The following is a 15,818-nucleotide window of genomic DNA, read 5'->3' on the forward strand; positions in this document are numbered from 1 at the left end:
ATCTGTAAATTCTAAGATCTGCCAATTGTCTATATGGTGGGGGTGGGTGGTTTCTTCGATGGGCCTCTCTGCCTGTGGCCCTCCCAGAGTCTAGGATCACCACTGTCTGTATCATGCTGATTGGAGGATGGTAACCATGACTGTTGGAAAAAAACCAAAGTGCAGACATTTGTACAATGATGGATTGTGTCAAATCAGACTCATGACCCATGACTCATGAGTTTTGGCCGTTTAAGTGCATCATGCTGCCGTAGCACCAGTTACATGTGAATGCCATTAAATCGAATAGACCAGGCCTGTTGGAACTTGGCAACAATAAAACCTGGCATCACAATATTCAGAGCTATATCATTTTTGTTTTCAGGCATCTTTGTTTGTTCCTGCATTTCTCTCATTTCTCTGTTGCAACATTCAGCTCCCAGGTGCCAGCTAAACTTCATTTAACCTCAATATGAATCTATCTAACAGTGTGTGAGTGGTTTGTGCCTGATTTTTTTTCCCTGGTTGTTTGTGTTTATTTAGAAGGGACTGGTCTCAGTCCATTACCCTGACCTTCAATACCTTCACTGTGGTGCTCTGTCGTTCCAGATGGTGCAACAGTTGTTAAATGTGTAAATATGACCCCCGTCAGTCTGACGGTGCTTATGCATCCATTTGTGCTGTTCTTTTGTGGTCAACACAAAAGCCTTGAAAGCCTTGATTTCTGGATGTCATTCCTTTTGGATCCATAACATACATTTATTTATCAAACATGTATCTGATATTTTCTTCTCTCCTCTGGACTGTGAACTGTCCCATAAAAGTAAAACGGCAAAAAAAACGTCAATTTGATGGCAGTTGCTCTCTCCTCTTAAAGGTCACATTCTGTACAAAGTGAGAGGTCCATATACTGTTCTCTATATATGTCCTCTGTATACTTTAACAGTCAGCTAAGACTATGCTTCAGTCATCTAGACTCTAAAGACAGTTTCCATTTGGTCCACAGGCTTATTGACTCAGAGAGGATGAAACTAAAAAGAGCAAAAATAGAAGATAAATTGAATGTCCTTTTGAATTGGCTTAACCAACAAACAAATGAGGCAAAGGCGTAGGATGCACGCAGATACACGTGGATGCAGGATACTCAGGTACTGAGGCACATGGACTCCTTTCCTCAGAGGCGTCTCTTCTGATTGGCTCACCGACCTGTTGTTACTGTCAGACCTGTTGCAAAGACAACTGGAAAAAGGACCCAAATGCAGCTGCTATAGTAGGAGTTCACTGATTTATTAACAAATCAAACAAAGGCTTATGAGTAGATGAGATCCTCCAGGGTCAGAAAGCAGAAAGGTAGTGCAAAATAGGCAAACAATCCAAATCCAAAAGCCAGGAAACACACAGAGGTCAATATACAGGTAAGACAGGTAACACAAGGAATCAACTCATGAAACAGGCAGTAACTGAATGTATTGTCCTGGCAACTGAAGAGGCGCAACACAGGGCTATAAATACACAGGGAAGTAATTCACTGATGAGACATGCTGTGATAGATTCATCACTTAATTATAATTTTTTAAGCACAAAGACAATACAGCCAGCTTAATCATACTTGAAATACTGAAGGAGTCAATGTACTAACTAAGCTAACATGAGATCTATGAATTGGATGAGAATGCTGCTGACTTTTCACCGTTTTCATCTGACTGGCTGTATTCCTTACATTTTTGTTTCCGCATAATAATGCAACACCCTTCAAACTCTGGATATAACAAGCATTGCTCTTATTACAGCCGAAGAACACCACTTCAACATGTGGCCAGATTTCACAGGCCTCCTAGTCGTGGTTCTTCATCTCAAAACCTTTTGTGTAACCAAACCGTTTATGCCTCAGGGCACCATAACACATACTCAGTACTGTCGAACTCAGCTACAGTGGCATTACCTGATAAATCTGACACAACAGTTTTGCAAACAGTGAGTCTCAAATTATAATACATGGTGTGTGTTTTTTTTAAGTCATTTGTTTAAAATGACTCTTTTTCCAGTTGTATGTGTTTAAAAGTGTTTATTGGTGTGTACTGTATTAAAGTGACATCAAGGCAAAATTGCAAGAAAATGTGACATCAAAACATACCATTGATGGACACTTTCAGAGAAAATGGTTCTGCTGTCAATTTTAATATATTTCCAGATTTCAACATACAATTGTAGGAATATTAAAAACATATTATTGAAGCCAAGTCACAGTTCTAGATTTTTCAACATGTTTGGAAGGAGCAGAAAGGCTTTACATTTTCTTACCTTAAAGGAGGTATTTGTAAGTTTTCAGATATTTTGGGTGATGAGACAGAGCGGAGCTAGCTGGTTAGCATGCTAACTTCAGTAGAAAAAAAGAAGTGATAGGAATAAAAACAAAACAAGAGGGTTGCTTTTCACTGCTCCTTTAAAACCACATTAACAGTAGTTCACATATGATATTATCATTCATTAATATAGTAGAAAGTATGCAAATGGGCAAGCACAAGTTACACATGCCTTTTAAATCTTCAAAAATGATCAGTTTAGCTTAATGTTGCACATACACATTTGTTATTGTCATTTATTTGCTTCACAATTCAATGAGTTGAATTTTTTAAAATAACTTTGGCTAAATGTAATTTATAGTATTATCTTTGTCTTTAACATTATAGCTACTCTTTTTAAACATGCACATTTTAAAATTCTGTCAGGTTGTTTTTGTGCATTGATTCTGTATAATTTAAGAACAAATCACAATATACCAGTTACTGACTACTGTCTAATGAAGATGAGAGGAATGTAAAGTTACACCAGAGGTTTTACACTGAGGAAGAAAAAATCAACTGCTAAACCCAACCGGTCGAGGCAGACCCCCCCACCCTGAGCCCGGTTCTGTTGGAGGTTTCTTCCTGTTAAAAGCCAGTTTTTCCTCCCCCCTGTCGCCAAGTGCTGCTCTTTGTGGGAACTGTTGGGTTTTTCTCTATAACAAAGTAAGGTCTTGACCTCACCCTGTAAAGTGCCTTGAGATAATGTATATTATGATTTGGCGCTATACAAATAAAATTGAATTGAATTGAATTAATCATTTAATAAAGATAGACGATTATAGGGATGACTAAACACCTGCCACACAGATGATATTAGTGGGTGCACAGCATGAGCAAACCAGAGGTGGTCACGGCCCAGAGCCGACCCAGGTCGTAGCTCACATGGCGGATGGATGTGCGCATTGGGACATATCGCCAAGCTGTGCCTTGGGGGCGACTACTGGAGATGCCGACTCTGTCAAGAGAGAATCCAGAAAAATCGATGAAACCATCGGTTGAACAGTTCTGCTTTGAACAAGGCTTCAGAAGATTTCCCTTTGAGATTATTTTACCTTTTATATTTTACAGAAAGTCAGGTTTGGGTTCTGATTCTGCTTATGTATGTGTAAGGTTTAGATGTTAATTCATGTTGTATAACTTAGTATTAACTAAGTTAATGTACTAAAAATAGATTTACAGTGTCTATACATGTAATTATTTACACATTTATGTTTACAGCTAACTATTTACATATTTATCTTTACACAATTATGTACATATTTACAAGTTATATTATATATATTATATTTATATGCGCATCTCTAAAAACGGTCACAGTAACCTCCAGACTGCATTTCTCCAGTTTTCTTCTGATTTATCTCAGGCTAAGTCCTTCTTGCTTCTGATTGGTTAGTTTAGCGACGTGACTTGGAGACCGGAAGTGTTGTATGGTGAAGCGGATGAAATGTGGAGAGAAGTAAACTGCTGCTTAAAAGTTAATCCGTCTCCATCCTGCTGCTTCTTTAACCAAGTGTGATCCAAACCACCAATCATCGAACCCTCACGTTACGTATGTGTATCTATGAATAGACATTAACTGAGTGATGTAATTGGAAGCAACACGTTTCAGGTCCCAGGAACAAGCTGTAAAGTTGGATTTGTCTATGAGGAATGATGCATGTTGGCATTGCATTGTGCCATTTGTAAAGTTTATACTGATTTCAAACTTTTGAAAGACAATGACCAAAATGTTCGATTGCACTTTCAGTGTTGTAATTTCACCAACATGTTGACTTCTGCTTTCCATTTAGTGCATGCACATGCGGGATGTAACCCCCTAAAGACAGTTTTAGGAATACTGTGCTGTTGTTGTTCTTGCTACACACTGGAATTTTGTACACACAGTAAAATAAATATCTGGGTGTCACAGCTTGACTGTAAAGACTACCGTCTTACCTTTGGTACACCTGGCCCCTTCTGTTCACTCCAAAAACACTTCCGTCAGTTGACACTTCAATCATTGTCATGGACTGCCCTGACACGAATGACCAGCCACTAGTGCCACAGCTGCTTGGTATGATTCTCTGTCATAAGAAGCATATGTACATGGTGTTGTTGTCATGATCCATGAGTGAACAGAGTTAATGACATTATGAGATTTCACTGATGCTTCAGCGCCCAACCTGTGTGTAGAGGACCCGGAAACTCGTGTCGACTCCCCAGCAGCCGTTGTTTGGGCTACAGCTGTAGTACCTCATCCTCCTTCCCAGGGAGGACCAGCTCAGGGAGCCCACTCCCTTGTAGGCCAAAGCAATCCTATCTCTCAGACAGTAGGTGACAAGGTTGCCTGGTGCCACTCCAACAACCTGACCATCACCACCAGCATCCACCTGCTGCATAGACAGACCTGAAGAACACATAGATACAAGGGATTTAGTCACCAAGCAGTGATCTGTGCATTGCATGTATAGATTTTAAATGCAAAAATTGTGAATCTGTTGGTCTGGCTTTGTGAGTACTGTACTGCACCAGCATGATTATGAGCAGTTAAACCTATACTGACTGCATTTGTTCATGTGGAAATAATAATGATAGTTACCACTGGATATTTGGAAGTTGCCGGAGATTAGCTTGTAGACTCTGTTTGACGTGCTAGTTCCCCACATTCCTGCTGGTCCCACTGAGACATGCTTGAGGCTGGTGGTGCTGAGTCTGTACCATCTTGTTCCAATCAGGATGAACGGCTGATTGTACCTGTTTACTGCGACCACTTTTCCCAGTCCAGCATCAATTTGTGCAGCATTACTCAGCCGTGGAGCCTCCCTGCAGTTCCATGCTGTGAGGACAAAATCATCAACTACTTCAACAATCAAGTCAGTAATAACAAAGAAACTGACAGTGACTTACCATGACTAGCAGCCAGGTAACACAGCACCAGCAAGAAGGCAGCAACTGCTTTCATGATGTCTCTGTGTTTGTGAGTCTGGATGATCTCTCTGGATGAACTTCAGAGTCTATCTCTGTGGAGCTGCTGTCTCACATCCCATCTGGTGATTGGCTTATATACTCTCAGCCTGTGCTCAAGTCCAACAAAAACTGGTTCTGCAGGATGTTTCAGGAAGGCTAAATAGGAGGTTGCAAAATTAAGTGCATTAAAAAAACAAACAAGCTAGTATGTGAACCATCGGACTTCTGAGGGTAGTGTTGAACACTTTTTGCCCAAAATGCATACCACAATTTATGGAGAATTAAAAAACTAAATGCAAATACTCAGTACATCCTAACGGGGACCTAAAGGGCATTAAAGGGTGTGGCCTGCAATTGATGACTTTTCACATTTGTTATCACTGTTAGCATCAAGAATGAACTGTTTCCATGCTTGTATCTACATCTCCAGAGACGATGTCCAGAGCTCCATCTTTTATAATGGTTCTTAGGGCTTAGAAAGATATTGTGTCTCCTCTAACTTTCTCTCTGAGCAACCATTTTATTAGTAAATATAGTTGAAATCAGCACAGTCTTTGTCTATAACTTTTGTGTTTGGGGGTTTTGTCAGATGATGTCATGGTTATGAAATCAAGATTTGACTATACACAGTCCAGATATATACCATGATAAGACCTAGTGTTGTTGTTAAGTTTAATGGAGGCCTGTTGTCTAAGTTAGGCTTGCTGTATTGACATGTTTTGATTCTAGTTTGAATACACAACAGTGACAAACAATGCTGGGGCTGAGGGCAAATGCTATCGTTACCTGGTTAAAGAGGGCAGGTCGGTTAGAAGTGGATGCTGCTCTGCAGGGCTCTGTTTGCTGTGAGGAGGGAAGCTGAAGAGGGAGGAGCAGGGCCACTTGTGTCTCATATGAGAGCTCAAATGCAGTTGTGCCAAATTCAAACATTAAATATAAAATTGAAAAAAAGATTCTTGCAAATAGTCCAAAAGGGCAGGTGCTTGAGCACCACCTGAGGTCTATCTGAGCACGGGCCTGCTGGGCAGGCAGGCAGAGGTATTGAAAGGTTTGTTTCTTCAGTTCTAGGCCTGTGTTTATCAAATCACAAACTTCCTTGATTACATTCCATTAGTTACTTAATTACACCTGTTTTACAAATAGAGGTAAGACAGGTAACACAAGGAATCAGGTCATTGAAGTCTTTAACTAATTACGTGATGAGACACAGATGGAACAAAAAACTCAACCAGTCCTTCAACCTGAACAACCATATAGTTTGTTTTTTTCAACCCTCTGATACCACCATAGGAGTGGTGCCTGACATAACGCCCCAGCAGTGGAAGGCATACCAGACTTTGGTTGTCATAGTTACCATAATAAACACATGGGCTGTACTGAGAGTGATGTACCTACCTTTGTCGATGAACACCGCTCTCCTGTGTCATAGTCCTGTGTTTTGTTGACCCATCCATCCACCCCAACCTCCCCCTGACGTGGGCTTTGTTGCTCTTTAAACTACGTCACCGCACTTTCCCCTTTGCTCCTGTCATGATCACTACGACCACTAGATGTCACCCAGTAACAAAACGTAACTGTGGGTCATAATAACCTGCTGCACAGACAAAATATGGGCTTGTTTTTACAGGAAAAGGATGGGGGAAAACACAAAGGAAGTAAAAACACAACAGGTACATGTGGATAGTAATTTCAAAATAAAACCCGAAACAGCAAAAGTCCAGGCAGGAAGTTTAAAAGGGGAGGCGTGTCATGACACTTAGGAGAGCTCCAGAGAGAAGCCTGAGAGAGGAAATGTAAAACTACACTGAGATGGTTTTTGGTTCTTAAAACCACAAAAATATCTTCTTATAGACATCAAAACTTCAAATTAAACACAGGAGAAGTGTAAAATATGGAGCTTTAAGATCACTGTGATAAAGTTATCCCTTCATTATAATTTTTAAGCACCATGATAATACACCCGGCTTGTTGATAAATGAAATGCTGAAAGAGTCAATGTTAGATTCGTTTATTTTTATAGGCCAAAGCCAAACTATCTCTCAGACAGTGCCACTCCAACAACCTGACCATCACCACCAGCATCCACCTGCTGCATAGACAGACCTGAAGAACACATAGATACAAGGGATTTAGTCACCAAGCAGTGATCTGTGCATTGCATGAAAAGATTTTAAATGCAAACTTTGTGAATCTATTGGTCTGGATTTGTGATTACTGTGCAGAATTAATAAAACTAGATGCATGTAGTGAGTGCATACTGAAGGGGACCTTCGGCTCCAGCTCAGATCGGCATTGATGTAAACACAATACCCGGGTGAATACGCTAATTTTGGCCCCTTCTCCTGCTGTTATGTCTCTCAGAGCACACAGATGGTGCTGTTAAACCAGAAACACTGCAGAGATGACAGAGTGAGCTTTTCAGTTTTATCAGTTTGCACAGTGGCTAGCAACTCACTCTTTCTCCACTGCTTCTGTGTGTGTGTGCTCTGTGGGCATATGATGACATCATTCCTTGCAGTTGTGTGTGTCCTCTGTCCGAACAGAAAGGCAAACTCGACTGGCAGTGGAAAAGGGGTCAATTGGCTTTCATTGGCAGGTTTAACCGCGTTCAAAAAACCTGTTTATAACCACAATGATGCCATGTGTAAAATACAAAAACTGAAATATGAAATTAGAGAAAGAAATAGAAAAAAAATGTCTTGCAAATAGGGCACTTATCTAGTCCGAGGCCAAAAAGGCAGGTGTTAGAGAACCACCTGAGGTCTATCTGTGCATGTGACTGCTGGGCAGACAGGTACTGAAGAAAGGTTTGTTTCTTCAGTTCTGGGCCTGTGTTTATCACACTGCACAACATCCATCCATCCATTTTCTTATGCTTATCCGATGTCATGTCACGGAGGGAGCAGGCTAAGCGGGGAATTCCAGACATCCCTCTCCAGCAACGCTTTCCAGCTCCTCCTGGGGGAGGGATGTAATCCCTCCAGCGAGTCCTGGGTCTGCCCCAGGGCCTCCTCCCAGTTGGACATGCCCGGAAAAACTCCAAAGGAAGGTGCCCGGGAGACATCCTTCCAGAAGCCTGAACCACCTCAGCTGGCTCCTTTCAACGTGAAGGAGCAGCGACTCCACTACGAGCTCCCTCCAGTTGTCTGGGCTCCTCATCCTACTCTAAGGCTGAGCCCAGCCACCCTACAGAGGAAATCCATTTCTGCTGCTTGTATCTGTGATCTCATTCTTTCAGTCACTACCCAGAGCTCATGACCATAGGTGAGGGTCGCAACGAAGATCAACTGGCAAATCGAGAGCTTTGCCTTCTGGCTCAGCTCCCTCTTCACCACAATGGTCGAAGTCTGCGATGCTGCTAACGCTGCACCAATCCGCCTGTCAATCTCCCACTCCATCTTACCCTCATTCATGAACAAGACCCTGAGATACTTGATCCCCTTCACTTTAATTGATGCCAACATTAAATATAAACTTAGAAAAAGAAATAGAAAGAAAATGTCTTGTGAAAAGGGCACTTATCTAGTCTGAGGGCAGGTGCTTGAGCACCTTGAGTTTTTTGCCTGCATTTATCAAACTTCACACTTTAACCCTAATTACATTCATTATTTAGATACACTTGTTTTTAAGAGCCAGATCAGCAGTATAAAAGTCCTTTGTGAAACTGAACCACTGCTGAGTACTTTGAAAGTCAAATACCACTGAATTTATAGCTCTGAAATATTGTACTTTGAAATCCATCTGGTTGAAGTCATGCGTTTTGAACTCTCCCTCTGCCAGGAGGCACGTGCACGTTCAAAAACCTGATTTCAGGCTGACATCAGCAGACCTCTGTCCTCTCAGGCGACATCCTGTCAGTCATATGACACAAACAAATGAAAGCTTCAGATGAGGGATGGCAACTGGAACATGTGGAGTGACTGGAATTTGAACCTGAAGGTAAAGTTTTTGAAACTGCATCATTTGAAATAAAGAGGGTAATTCACACCATGTAGATTCAAACAGGTTTTCCAAGTCAAATATATCAATGCTATAGATTCAGTGGTATTTAAACATCACGTTCATTCAACCTTAGGAATTCAGTAGTGATTAAATGTAATAATTAGGCAGTCAGCTGCTTATGAATATCCAAATGATTATGGCTTTCCTTTCCTTTAAAACATTTATCAATCCACACACTCCTTGTCACAAAGCAAAGTGTTCAGTCCTGGTTCTTGTCAGTCCAGCTCTCCTTCGTCGTGTCTGACTGAATTTGATGTCTGAGAACTGACTGTTGAAGCTCCACTCAGTCCTCAGGTGGTTTATGGCTTGATAGCTCTGCTGCCTTTTTCAGTGTCATGTTTCCATTTGCTGTTGCACTGGTGTCTGTAACATCTTGTCAGCTTGTTTTCTCCTCTGCACTGAAATAAACCCTGAAGCTGTTTGGCAGCATTGGGAAGTTTGCTGACACTGACTGTCAAACTTTACAATTGAAAACTGACTACCATCACTTTACCCTGGATTGGTGAGCTGACAGTAAACACCACCTGATTTGCCTTTGCAGAGCAGAGAGTGAGTGAGGCAGAGGAAGAGGGCCCTCCAGTGGTGTGTCAGCTCCAGATGGCAAACAGATTTAACAAGGGAGGCAGGAGCTGTGTCCCTCTGAGTAACCTTTCTAGGCAGATTTAAGTATGTAGTTCACACAAAACACAATAGTTGCATAACTAAGTGCACTAAAAAAAGCCGGTATGCAAGCCATCTGATTTTTTAGGTGGTGGTGATAAACACTTTTGTCCCACAAGGCACAAAAAAAAAGAAACTTTTTTTTTTTTTTTTAAAAAACAAACTTCAGTAAATGGTTTTATTGGCAGCAGATTTCAAAGTCAGACATATGTCAGCACCAGCTGCATTATTTCCTATCATGACAAAACAGTTAGTGTAGTGATAGGATATGCAGACATAATGTGTATTTCCATGTATTTCTACCATGCTCCAAAACTATTGTTTTAATTTAAAAGATGTGAGGAACACTTGCAGAAGTCACTTATCTGAATGACAAAAACTCATCACATTAACAGACAGATGAAGCCAGGAATGTTGCATATTTAATATCTGAAAAACATTAAATATGTAACTTTACTGCCCTTACTGCAGATCTTAAAGAGAGATGCTAAATCACTGTATTTTATAACTCAGCGTGATTTGCTCATTTACTTGCTACTGCCTCTTAATGCTTAAGGTTTTCCACGTTTCCACAATATACAATATCAAAACTGATCACAGAACAGTAGAAGCTGAGTCCAGAACAGCTTACCTTGCACACTTTGGCTGTAGCCAAAGTCAAACATCCCTGGACTCTCCTCAATGTACAAACCTTAAATCAAGCTCCTGCCTTTGTCAATGGGGCACAGTCACTCCCATGAAAATGACTGAAATGATAGTTACAACGGCTGGAAGTCAAGCCAGCTTGCAGGAACAGTACCCTGCTGATGCTGCAAGAGGGCAGTAAATTACACAATGAATGCACACGGGGGGACAGAAAGCTGTTCTGAGATCAGATGAAAGGAGAGATATCACTTCAACTTCAGTGTTGTTGTGTTTGAGGTCTGTTTTTAGCTTTAACTGGGAAAGCACTGCTTGCCTTGCTTATTATTGTTTCACCTTATTTCAAATTCACAAAGTCACACCAACACTACTGGAAGCAGCAACTCTATCAGATGTCTCTTTTGCTCCATGTTTAACCTAGTTATGTTTTTTTCCCCTTTTTACATATTTTACTCATCACTCTCCTTTTACACTGTATTTTGTTTTATGGTCCTCTATATTTCTGCATTTATTACACACCTGTTATACCGAGAGGAGAGTGAGGTCACCCCACTGTCTGTTTGTGCTCAGCCCATGTTCCACATTAATATCACAGTGAGCTCAGACGAGGTAGACCTGTGGTTCTCACATAACAACATGCAAGTTGTACCTTGTGTCCAGAACATTTGAAAGCCCTCTTCTTCACCAACCTGAGCTTGCAGGTGAGTCAGTATCACTCTGTCGTCCTGACTCACCTGCTGCTGCATCAACGGGTGACTCTTCCTCCACCTCCTCCAGCCTCGCCTGCGCCTCGTTGCCTCCTTCATCCTTTTTGTTTTCGAAAAAATCTTGTTTTCGAGCTCGTTAGCTACCAACAACAGTCCTGTAACCGCTGCACTCTCTCTCTCTCTTGCGTTCTCCCACTCACAATTTGCGTGTGTGCCAATGTGTGCCAAAAAAAAAAAAATAATAAGAAATACATACATCTTTTAGATGCCCAGGCCTAACAATGCTGATGGCTGGTGATGTGGCATCATGTACTGTATAAACCTGGTTTAACAAGAATGCCCACAACACACAAATCAGCAGAGGCCACAAATGTCAGTCTTTACCACCTCAGCACAGGACACATTTTCATATCCATTTTTCTTAGTAAAAATGACAACACGGGGCCAGAGGCTGGATTACTGAGAGATGATACATTACACAATCTGATTCATCACAGATAAATAATTTGGATGGAAAATAAACCAGTTTATATCTGAGAGGTGTTCTCCATCAAATGCCTCCCTCACTGTGAGCGGGAATGATACCACTTCATATTCTCATCTGCAGCGTGATGTGATTGGATTCCACCAGCAGAACAAGAAGAAAGCAATTTGGTGCAATTTGGCGTTGAGCCGGCCGCGCCAGCTGCTTGTTAGGATTCACATGTGTGATGTCTGAGAGGTGGAGAGAGCTGGAGGCCTGCAGGAGGCTGGACTCAGTGAATGTAGGCAGCCCAGGTCTAGCATTTTTCAACACATTTGACAACAGGGTCACCACGCTGAATCCCGAACACCAGCAGCTGCTGCACCATGGTGTGGTGGTTCCTGTATTATATATTTTGTATTCCTCAACCCGACATGTTTTTTCATACATCCACTAACACTACTGACCTACTGACTGCACATTTCATACATTTAGTTGCTGTATTTGGCTTTAATTTATGTAAGTGTTTATTTTACGTAAATTGCTCTTTATTTCACATACAACTGTGTGTATTTCGGTCCTTTTGTCAGGGGCTAAGAGCCGGGTTGTGACAGATATGGAAGTATATCTTGGGTTTGGGTTTTTTATGGGTTCATCAGGCCCAAAAGAAAACTGAATTAATCCATAGAAAATAATCATACCGTATGTCCACTTCAGCAGGTGCAGGAAAATCCTTGTCCTGTTAATTTTCTCTTAAACTTTCCTCCACAGCGACTGAAAAATATATTCAAGCATGGTCTGAATTATCAGTCTACATACGGCTGAGCCTGCCTACTGAACATCTCTTGTAGAGATGAAAATGGCTCAGGAACAGGTGGAGTTCAGAATGAGGATTATTCTAAAGTGCATGAATCTGTAACATTCTTCTTTTTCACTATTGCTTAAATTTGAGCTCTGTGAAAAACATCTGGCTGTTTAGCCTCCAGTTCTTCTTTGCAATGTACACTGAACGAAAATATAAATGCCGCCCTTTTGTTTTTACTCCCATTTTTAAGATTAGAAACTAAAGATCTAAGACTTTTTCGACACAGAGTTGGTTTATTTCTCTTAAATTATCTTCACAAATCTGTTTAAATACCTGTTAGTGGGCAAGATCGTCCACCCCCCTGACAGGTGTGGCACATCAAGATGCTGATTACACAGCATGATTGTTGCATAGGTGTGTCCTGGGACGGTCACGGAAAACAATTCCACAGATGTTGCACATTTTGAGAGAGCCTGCAACAGGCATTCTGAATTTCCACTCATTTGAGTACATCCATCCAGCCGCACAACCGCAGACCATGTGTAACCACGTCGGCCCAGAACCTCCACATCCTGGGCAGATGAACATCGATCACATCATCATCATCAGACACTGCTACAGAAAAAGAAAAAAAAAGAAAAACATGAAACAAACGACCTTTAATGGTCACATTATCCAGAGGAGTCTGGAGCAGTTGACTGGTATTAATTCCTCAGCCCTGATCTCCCGTGTGTCAGAAGTTTTGTGACGCTCAGCTCCAAGTTGATGGGCTCAGGCCAGCGTTGCCCACCTGTGTCTACACATGAGCTCATAAGAAACATTTTTTATTGTAATTAAAAAAGAAAAACAAGTGAAGAGGGGCATTATTTGACTTCATATTTATGAAATGTAGTGTTTGAACAGGTTACATACTTGTCAGTTTGCAGTGGGGTTTATAAAAACAGTGGTCACAGTCAATTTCTGGACTGCGCATGACTCAAGTCTAATCAGTAAGAAAAACAAGGCAGAGCCTAGAGTTTTTAAAGTGGCTCCAAGTTGTTTTTTTCCCTTTAATATGAAGGAATTTCTTAAACTCCCTCTAAAGTCAATGGTGTGAAGGATACACTCCTGACAGCAGACAGTAGGTAATGGCTGAACAGACACTAATACTGGAGTCACACTGGATGCCTGGTGTGTGTGTGTTGCTGCATGACATGTTCAGATTCAGCCTAGACAAAGAGGCTACCCTGGAAGGTGTCAGTTTTGTGTAATATTGCTGGTATGATGTCAAAGTTGCTGTCAGCAGGTCTGTTCTCTGTCTATTTTTGGGGCAAGACGCACGTCACCTGAAGAAAAGGCTGAACGTCTAGATTCCGAGAGATGTGTGCCTCATGCGCGTCTCCGCAGCCTCTGTTAAAAGCTGAATCGAGCTTGAATTGGTTCAAAAAGGTGAGAGTGAGTGTGCAAGAAACATTTAAACACTAAGACAGAGGTTTTATGTGATAGTGAGCAGAGAAAAAAATAATATAGAACCAAGACCTGCTTTATAATCAAAAAACACATGGACATCTACCGTTATACAACATGGGACCTTTAATAACTGCTGTTGTTGAGTAGCTCTGTCTTTCATGTTTGCACGGCTCTACCTGTGAAGTCTCAGGGTGTTTGACTCTACATCAGTTTTTTAGGTATTCAACATAACATCTGCTGCACATTTCATTTAACAGGGGTGAATTTGAATTCCTTGCTCCTGTATGTATAAATTAAAGCAGAGATGTAACCAGAGCTGATTTTGAAGCAGCAGCAGAGACAGAACTTCTCACCAAATCATCAAAAGACTCTGTTCACTTTCAATTTTAATCTGGTGCCCCATAAATAAAATTAACTTTTAATATTTAAAAGTTGGATGTTTAGTCAAATGATTGTCTCCGCTCAGTGAGAGAGGCTACATCAGCAGGCTGTGAGGCAGATTGTTCTTTCAGATAAGCTTCATGCAACATGAGATGTTTGGCCCTTGTATGCCTCCATGCATCTAAATTGCTTCCCAGACCCTCCCTGTCTGGCAAATGTCCACATCCAGTTTGTAACCAGCTTCTCTGTTATAAATGTGTCTCCGGAGTTGCTTCACTTACTCTCCTGCCCTGCAGAGATAGATGAGGTGGTGTACTGAGACCGAAGTTAATGAGTTTCGTAACGGTCAGTTAGCAAGCTCGTTAGCAAAGCTCAGTTGCTAATGGGACCACAAATTCACACAGTTTATTCAAAAGACTCATGTCTCGAAACTGTCTGAAAACCATTTCTCTTTGGGGGAGCAGTTTTTACTCTGACATAGGAGGTTGCAAAAAAGTCAATCATGCAACACAGCATATCATATACAGAAAAATATTGATCACATTCTCTAAAATGTGAACATATTTTAAGCTTCTTTTTTCCTCAGGATTGCAGAACTCTCTATGATTTATTATTTTTTGGGCAGCAGTCAAACCTTTTTGTTCAAAGCTGCAAACTCATATACCTCCTTTCCACAAGGAGGCACCAAGCAGTCTCTTACCCTGTGAACTTGCCTCCTCCCTCGTGACAAATGGAGGTGAGGATCAGGACCTCCTCCTCTTCATCTGCAAACCCTCCTCACCTTGTTGAGCTCTGGTGGGTGTTTGCCCTGCGTCTTTTGATTTATCTTCAATGTAAATAGTATTTTCTTTATCTTTCTTCGTTGGGATTTGACAGTCGATTGATATAATTTAATCTATTTTCTGTTCTATTTATTAATTATTAAATGAGGATGATTATTATTTGAAATATTTATGATCTTATGTAATATTTAAGATTTAAAGGCCAGATTGAAATTGTTGGGCAAATATTGTAATGCTTTTTCATTTGTCTAGAACCATGGCAAGGATCCCAGGAATCAAGATATTCAGAATTTAAGTTTGAATGGATAAAAATGTCAGACTGTGTTCAGGGTATTGTGATGTGGGGGTTGTGTGAGGTACTTCTCTATAGCAAAATTCCTTTTATGTTGAAAAACTTTTTGCCAATAAACCAGACTCTGAAGTGACATGCTGCTGTCAGGTTTCTTTCACCGGAGCAATGGAAAACCCAGGAACATTGAATGGCAGGATGTTGTGGAGAAACCAACAAGCAGCTTTCACTTTCCAAGTCAAACCTGTGCATCCAGCCAGTCAGGAAGAGACCAGTGTAGCACTTACATTGCTTTATAACAATGAGGAAGATGAAGGCTACTGGACCAGTTCTAGGTTCAGAGGAGTAGTTTAATACAGTGTAATTAA

General features: G+C 41.1%; 1 protein-coding gene across 1 annotated transcript; it reads right to left on the bottom strand.

Annotated features, from left to right (window-relative positions):
- Positions 1 to 2,138: 2,138 nt before the first annotated feature.
- On the bottom strand, positions 2,139 to 5,360 carry LOC139635483 (fish-egg lectin-like). The gene is made up of 6 exons (XM_071502867.1): positions 5,211 to 5,360; positions 4,903 to 5,139; positions 4,487 to 4,710; positions 4,260 to 4,387; positions 3,077 to 3,279; positions 2,139 to 2,844 (listed from the first exon to the last, which is right to left on the bottom strand). Exons 1-5 carry the CDS (start codon positions 5,263 to 5,265, stop codon positions 3,138 to 3,140), a joined length of 786 nt encoding a protein of 261 aa, XP_071358968.1. The 5' UTR covers positions 5,266 to 5,360; the 3' UTR covers positions 2,139 to 2,844; positions 3,077 to 3,137.
- Positions 5,361 to 15,818: the final 10,458 nt, after the last annotated feature.

The sequence above is a fragment of the Trachinotus anak genome, unplaced genomic scaffold, assembly GCF_046630095.1.
Source record: "Trachinotus anak isolate AG129_WGS33_773 ecotype Australia unplaced genomic scaffold, CSIRO_AGI_Tana_v1 ptg000018l, whole genome shotgun sequence".
NCBI classification, from domain to species: domain Eukaryota; kingdom Metazoa; phylum Chordata; class Actinopteri; order Carangiformes; family Carangidae; genus Trachinotus; species Trachinotus anak.

Coding starts and splice junctions, on each gene's coding strand:
- LOC139635483 (XM_071502867.1), bottom strand. CDS start 5,265: ATGAAAGCAGTTGCTGCCTTCTTGCTGGTGCTGTGTTACCTGGCTGCT. Junction 5,140..5,210: donor TTACCTGGCTGCTAGTCATG/GTAAGTCACTGT, acceptor TTGTCCTCACAG/CATGGAACTGCAGGGAGGCT. Junction 3,280..4,259: donor AGGGGCCAGGTGTACCAAAG/GTAAGACGGTAG, acceptor CTCTCTTGACAG/AGTCGGCATCTCCAGTAGTC.